We start from the raw sequence: 7,913 nt of genomic DNA, 5'->3' as shown, positions 1-7,913 counted from the left end.
TTTTCTTTCTGTTGTTTCTTTTTTGTGGCAGTGTCTATAAATGTGGGTAGTTTTAAGCCTCTTACTGAACAGCAGTTCAGCAGTTTTTAGCCCTGGTTTCCTGGGGTCAGTTCAGTAGTGCCCAAAAGAGACCTGAATTATTAAAAGGATGCTTAAGACAGGGAAAAATTTGAATCTGAACATGAATCATCCTCTGACTGAAACATTGAAAGAGCTCAATACCATTTTCAGCTCCTTATTAAACACTGGATACACTGTGTCCAAACAAAAGTGCAAACAATTACAGTGTGTGGTAAAAAACTGCATTCACTTGGTCCATTATCTGCCATTCCCACATTTGATATGCCAAGTTTAGCAAACAGGGATGACATTGCATAACTTATTAGCAGCTGTATTTTCAAATAACATAATTTCTGGCTATGAGGGAGAATAATCCAAATCAAGTAAGTTATTTTTTCTGCATGTAAAGCAATGCCCATTTTGAGCAAAATTTCTTTAATTACCATCACAGGCTCTATTTGTCTAGAAATAATGGGCACATACGGAATATTTTTCTTTTTGTGTCTTCACACTCCTGAAATAAACTCCATCTTTTTCAAGGTATCAAGTTAAGCCATCTCTGTTTGAAAATTTAGGTACAACCCATCACTACCTTTGAATAAAAATGACAATAAATTTTCTACCACTTGTTCTTTACTTCAGCCTTTGCTGTCACATGCTAAAGGTTCCATATGAATGCCAGGCCTCTGTAAAAAAATGACCTTGAGAGTTTCATCAAAGGTTTTGCATATGTTACAGTAAAACCTGAAAAAATAGATTTTTCCATTGCCAAATGTGTAGAGATTTTAAAATCCTTGCCTGTTATGCCATTCCACTGGAGATTTTTAGTCACATTATGCCTAGGAATATCCTTTAGTAATAGTTTAGTCATGTTTTAACCTACAGGTTAGTATCCTGGTGTTTCCAGGAGATCCAATTCTCCTAATAAAACACAGCCCCAGGAATCCCTGATTTAAGGGAAGGATATTGCCAGCTGACAATATCTTAACTCTGTTTTCCTGGACTTGTTCAAGTGAATTGCTTCATTAATTCTCACTTTACTCACTAATCTGTAGACTGAGGGAACCATGAGATCTCTAGAGCTTTTTGGAGTTTCTGCTTCTTCCCTCCCTTTCCCCTTGTAATTTTACAACTCTTTATGATACGACAGGATCATAGCATAAGCAAAAAGCATTCATGGTAAAAGCAATAATATCTTACAAATTCTGGGTTACAATGTGCAAGTGCAAACTGTTTTATGGTTGTGGATGCTTGCTTGAGTTTTTTAGGGAGAAATACACTGGAAATCAGAAGTAGAATCTAACACAGGAAAAATATCTTGCAGCAAAAATAATTTTTCTTCATGCATATGGGAAAATACTGCTGATTTACACATTTCACTTCTTAGAGAGCAGGCAGAATTCTATATTTCTCTCCCAACATTTATAAAGTCCTATTTTTTATCTCAGCTGGTTCAAATGCCTTAATTCTACTTAGCACATTGGGGATATTCAAGGCTATTCACAGATATAGGTAAAACAGAGCAGTGAGGGTCTAACAGCATTTCAGCAACTTTTCAGTGGTACCAGCTCATTAAAAACTTGATTCTCTTTCATTCTGGAGGCTTCTGCTCCTTACTAGTAAATAAACTTTATATCTGACCCTGACTATTCTTATTTCCCACAAATATTAAAAGGATTATCTTTTCAGTATTTTATAAAAATATTTAGTTGTAATCTTTCACTTGTAGATCACTTACTGTCTCATTTAAGTTTTACCTGCCTGCATTTAACAACTCAAAATTTTCTTTGCAATTCCTTCCAACAGCTTCAGAGCTCACGTTATCTTGGGCACAATTCTGAATTTAAAAGTCAAACTTCCTCCCAGCTTCCCAGGACTGACTTTCTGCTGAGGCCTCTTTACCCTGTAAATGAAATGTCAAATCAACGAAAGCATCTGAGGGTGGGTACATGAGGGTCAGGAGGGTGTGTGTGACAGTGACATCAACTGAGACAATAAAAGGGCTTCCAAGTTACTTAGAAGCTCTATTTTAAAGTTACATTTAAGGGGTCCACTAAACCAATTCAGTGGTCTTTAAATATACTTGACATCAAGAGACAGTCATCTGCTGACATACCCAAGCCAGAAATCTCTTAAACATTCTATCTGGTAAGTATACTCTACTTTTTACCAAGTTCTCTGGAAGACTTATTAGAATATTTTATCATTGATTCTTTGCCCATTTTTGTGTTAGTTTCTCTTCAGACTATCTTAAAAAATAAGTGAATCTCAGTAAGGTCAACCTGTTCTGTTATTTGAACTAAATCTGGGAAATGAAAAAGTCAGAGAGAGACGGTGAGTGAGAAATATCTTGAAGTGAATTCAAATGCTGAATTTCTAATCCTGGTTAGATGGACTGCCAGGATCTCATTGATACTGTCATGTAAGAGTCTGTGTTACAAATGCTTTTCTGACTTTAAGCAAAGCTGCAGAAACTATTGCAAAAATTGGCATTGTGGAGTTTTCTATCTCTTAGGTTTCAGTTACTCTGTATCAAACTTCTTAAGTGGCAACAAAAAGATGCATTTTCTGCCTGCCAATACTGAAAATCCAGACTAGAAACTGATATTGGAATTGGGTTGTTGTAGCATCATCAGTGGTAAATATTTTCTAAATATATTCCAAATGGCAGTTCTGATGATGATGTAAAAATCAGAGGGGAATTCATACAAGAAATGCAGGATTATCCCTGATAAAATGAAGGGCATAATTTTAATTTTTCTTCTGTAACTCAACAGTGGCTGGGATAACTCAGCAGAGTTATGCCTCCGTGCAAATTTGTCAGGGAAAGTGTCAGCCTCTTCATTCTAAAGAATATGCAAAAGAAATAGAGAAACAGAAAGTTTTATTCTGTGATTTTTTTTTCATTTGAATATCTATACACAAGTATTTCACTGGACTTGAAGGCTACAAAATCATAATGATGATGATGATGACAATAATAAAAATAATAGTAATAATGGAAGAACATGGTGCTTTTCACCCAATTATGCAAGAGATAGGTACCTAGATGATGGTAATGATGGTGATGATGATGATGCAAGGCAGCTAAAGCTGACCAAAATTCACGGAGTTCCCAGGGGGAAACAATGAGTTGCTCACAAAATTAGTGTTAGAAATAAATCCTTCATTTACATTCCTTTCTCTAACCAGTTTCACAAAAAATGTTTTTCAAAAACTCTTGTCTGATGTTTCTCAACTTTTTTTCCCCTAATTTAAATTTGTTTGGAACAAACAGAAATAACTTGAACTACAGACTTTACGTGTATTCATTTCTACCTTTGCAGACAAAATGGCTTCTATAAGAAACCTGGCCCAGGCTGCAATCATTTTATGTGCCATGTGCTTCATTACAACCTCTGATGGAAGACCAATGGTGTAAGTACATTTTGTCACACTGGATGGCTTTTGCTGCTCCTGAGAACGTGATGGTTTGTGTGTCCTGTGTGTGTGAGTTCTGTCCCTGCTTTTGAACCCCTCAAGAGCTGGCCAAGCTCTGTCCTCTAGAAACAGCTCTAGAGATCTCAGACACTCTGAGTGTGTGTATATATATATATATATATATAGTGAAAATAGGCAGCTGAGTAGAGAGATAAAAATCATGTAAGTCTTCTCTTATTATTCAGATTTGATAAGCTCCATGCCTTGGGGGTCTACATAGGGGAACATCTTTTGTACTGTAAGAATCTAGCTGTAACTTAGACACTAACACCCACCAGCTGAGACACAAAGCCACAGGGAATCACGCTCCCTTAGCTCTAGTGATCACAGAAAGCTACCACTGAATAAATCCCATAGCTTCATTGACCATTTACCTAATGTTATAAAAGCCCTAAGCTCCTCTGCAATAGCTGAACTAAATTATAGGAACAACATTGTCACAAAACTGAACTACTTCCCACTTGTGAAGCCTTCTCACTGATACATCCATTACCAATAACAAATCATCCCCACTCTCCCTCTGTCACCAAAGGGGTACTGGGGACAGCCAAAGGTGACACAGAGACCCCATCATCAGGAGGCATGAAAAGACACTTTTTTATTAGAAATCTACAGTTCTAATAGAAACAATGGTGGCCCTAAGACCTGATTGGCCTTCAGGAATCTTCTCTCACACTAGTGGTGAACTATGAATAGCACACTCTGGAGAACCATATCTATTAACAAAGGTTACAGAAAGAGAAATAATAGTTGTTTGAATTCTTTCATCGAAGTTTCCCACAGCTTCTACACAGCTTGCCAGGATTTTCCTGGGAGAACCATGTCTCTCTGATCAGAGGATATGTGTCAGGACCCAGGGCATCACTCTGGGTGTCCTGAGCAGCCCAGACCCCTTATAGGGGTCTCAGAGCCCCTGGCACAGAGCCCAAGATGCCCCTGTGGTTTTGATTATGACCTGTGGAGCAAGTTACCAACCTTAGATGAAGATCTGCAAGCCATGACAAATTAAGTAGAATGATGGTGAATTCACCACAAGGTGAAAAAGTAGATTTTGAGGTTTTTAGAATGGGGATTCAAGGGGGCAGGATGGAGGGATCTGGGCATGTCCAGCCTTTCTCCTTTTCCTTCTTGGCCTCCATCTTCTGCTGTGATGTTGGCACTTTTGGATTGGTTTACAGTAGAAGCTCACTGTCTAACATAGGTGATAGGTATTGGGAAGGAATTGTAAACACTGTATATGTAGTTTTTAGTGTAAAGACATAACACTGCCCTGGGGGCAGGCAGAGTGCCTTGGGCTGTCCTGATGGATGGACCTCGGCAGGACAGGAGAAAGAATTTTATAGATAAGACACAATAAACAACCTTGACACCGAGAAATGAAGAGCTCTGACTCCTTCTTCAAGTGCCAGGCTGGGAAAAGAGACTTTCAAACTTTTCTCGGGGTCACTCTTATTGAAGTGGAGGGAGACGACCATCTGATTGATGACCATCGACTCCAGTTTATTGATCAAATTCGACACCTTTTATAACAGTGCTAATTCACTTCATGCATATTGCAAAACCCGAGCTCCTGATAGGCTGTAGAGAAAACTTCAGCTCCTCCTTTTGTTTACAATACCTGAAGTTTGTTTATTGAAACCAAGATCAGTGTTCTCACCATGATATGAAAAGTTCTCAAAACCTTTATATCTGTTCCCAGACCGGCCATCTGTTCCCAGTAGCAGCCAAGGACAGGACGGTCTGAGAATCTTGTTGTTTATATAAAAGGTGGCTGAGAACCTTAATTATTTACAGAATCAAGCCTGGGAAGGGCTGCTTTTTCCCTTAGCTGAATACCTTCATGGCCTCTTTCTCTAAGCCATCCTTGAACCAGGCTCTCCACACACTCTGACAAGTTAGAGGTCACGACAGATATGTAATTACTACATCCCTCTCTTCCCCAGATGTCATTACACATCAGCCAGGCAGCTCCTACAGCTATGTGCTGTCATTCCTTACAGAAGCTCCCACAGCTGGGCCTTCGGGCCGAGTTGTGGCGCCCAAGAAGGGCTCCCACGGGCCTGTCTTTGCTCTCCTTTGCGCAGGAGGAGGTCGGTGAGCGAGATGCAGCTGATGCACAACCTGGGCGAGCACCGGCACGCGGTGGAGCGGCAGGACTGGCTGCAGATGAAGCTGCAGGACGTGCACAGCGCCCTGGAGGACGCGCGCACCCTGAGGCCTCGCGGCAAGGACGACGTGGTGCTGGGCCGGAGGCTGCTCCCGGCGGCGCCGCAGAAGAAATCCCTGGATGTGGACAAGGCTTACATGGATGTCCTCTTCAAAGCCAAGCCGTAGTGAGAGCAGCCGGAGCGTGTCTGTCCACGTGAGCACGTGTCTGTGTAGCATTGATCAAGTAGGGCATTTCATTCATATTTATTCCAGCTGCAGTGAGGATTAAAGGCTCCGTTCAAGGCTGTAGCCCCGCCGAGTGAGACATTTCACAACCAAATAATAAAATGTATTTACAGTCTACCCAGGAGCGCTGCTGGGTACATTTTGGCTGATGTATTTTATAAAAGGAAAAAGAAACCCAAATCAGTAAGAAAATGGAAAACCATTTAAGGCCAGTTCTACAACTCTTCCATGGGCAGTATTTGTGTGTAATCACCAGGCCTGCTTGTGCTGTTAACCAGGAAGGAATAAATGCAGGGGAGCCTGTCTCCAGAAAAGGGCCTAGGGTTAACTTTGTTTAACTTTGTACTAATGGAAATACATAAATTAAACCCACATCTATTTTCAGAAGAAGGCCTAAAATCAGATGAAGATTAATTACATAGCAAAAGCTGCATGATAATAATTTAGGATTAAAGACTGCAAACAGAAAAGAAATAGGCTAGGAAGGCAAAGCTTAAGATTAAAGCACAAAGGGATAAAATTAAAACAAATTCTGAAGAATTTTGCAAAATACAGAAACAAAGGGAAGGTTTGATTACCTTCCCCTCCTCCAAAAGATGAAACCCTATAATTAACTGCAGAAACAGTGGGAGCAGAGATGGTAGCACATATGTAAGTCTGGCCCTAACTATAGAACTGGGAAAGGATTCTACACCAGACAATTAAAACTGAAACAAAAATCTTGTAATATATACTTTTTGTCCCTCATTTTCTCTATAAACTATCTGTCTTTGAACATCTGTATGTTGTGCTAGGCCTCATGTGTAATTTATTTGTGAGACCAGTGGCTCTCATGAATAAAATTACTCATTTCCCTAACCAATTGATTGTAGAATTGAGATCTCAGTTTTCCAGACCTCCAGAAGGAGAACCATTAACATTCAGAAACCAACCTGGGAGAGGAACCATTAGCTGCAATCCATTCCAACTCCAAGCAGGACTCAGAAAGAATTGTATAGGGAAAAATCAATGATGGCAATGATTTTAAAAGGCAGCAAATACAAAATGGCTTTGCGTGGTCTGTGCACACGTGTGCTCAGGAGCGCCCCCAGAATAATTCATCATTATTGTGATGAATAAGAAGCAATTCCCAGCAGGAACACTGGTGGCTGCCTCCCCATTTGCCGCTGGCAGAGCTCAGACCCGGAGGAATTGCTGCTCCAAGCCCAGGTGGATGTTCCCAGGCTGGCTCTTATTTGTTTGTTTGATGTCTGGCACGCCTTGGGGAGCCTCACAAACCCCCCTAACTCCCCCCAGATATAGATGCAGCCTGCTGAGGGCTGCAGATGTGTTTGTAAGCAGAGACCTGCCCCTGCTCCTGGCCATCCTTGCAGCAATGCAAAGGCCCTGGTGCTGGGAGCAGATGGACCAGGGCTCTGTGCCAACTGTCTGCTTAAGGTGCACTTTCTATTTATTCTTTAATCAGGCATCTGTGCTAACTTCAATCAATGAAATTGCATTTTTGTACCTATGTCTCACTTATATATTACCAAATAAAGTGGACCAAAAGCTCTTGGACATTATTTTAAAGCATAAGAACTGACTGGCCTGTGACTGTTTGGGTGTAATTTACAATTTGGGGTAAGACCATGAAGCCATTTAATTTTATGACAGCAAAATAAGCACAAAAGTAATGATGAGAGTAATTTTATTTTCCTTTCCATTCTTCCAGCATACAAAATCACAATGGTGGATAAATAAAAAGTGTTTACCTAGCACAAACCTATTGATGTCCCCTTGCAATAATGACACACACATAAACTATATAATCTTCAAGTGCCAAAATCATAACCTGTTCCATTTTGATCTAAAAAAAATAATTCTATTCTCCAAACCACAATTCCTCCTAATCTTCAGCTACCCAATAGATGAATGATGATTACAGAAATATTTAAACTTTCTGTACACTTACAGTATGACTTTTCAGGACTAGAGACAAC

At 40.1% G+C, this 7,913-nt stretch overlaps 1 protein-coding gene across 1 annotated transcript; it reads left to right on the top strand.

Annotated features, from left to right (window-relative positions):
* Nucleotides 1-3,391: 3,391 nt before the first annotated feature.
* PTH (parathyroid hormone) lies at nucleotides 3,392-5,874 on the top strand. Its single transcript, XM_064713370.1, has 2 exons — nucleotides 3,392-3,477; nucleotides 5,625-5,874. The coding sequence occupies exons 1-2, from the start codon at nucleotides 3,392-3,394 to the stop codon at nucleotides 5,872-5,874; spliced, it is 336 nt and encodes a 111-aa protein (XP_064569440.1).
* Nucleotides 5,875-7,913: the final 2,039 nt, after the last annotated feature.

The sequence above is a fragment of the Zonotrichia leucophrys genome, chromosome 5 (assembly GCF_028769735.1).
Source record: "Zonotrichia leucophrys gambelii isolate GWCS_2022_RI chromosome 5, RI_Zleu_2.0, whole genome shotgun sequence".
In the NCBI taxonomy this organism is placed as follows: Eukaryota; Metazoa; Chordata; class Aves; order Passeriformes; family Passerellidae; genus Zonotrichia; species Zonotrichia leucophrys.
This window is presented reverse-complemented; position numbering and strand designations above follow the sequence as displayed.

Coding starts and splice junctions, on each gene's coding strand:
- PTH (XM_064713370.1), top strand. CDS start 3,392: ATGGCTTCTATAAGAAACCTGGCCCAGGCTGCAATCATTTTATGTGCC. Junction 3,478..5,624: donor TCTGATGGAAGACCAATGGT/GTAAGTACATTT, acceptor TCCTTTGCGCAG/GAGGAGGTCGGTGAGCGAGA.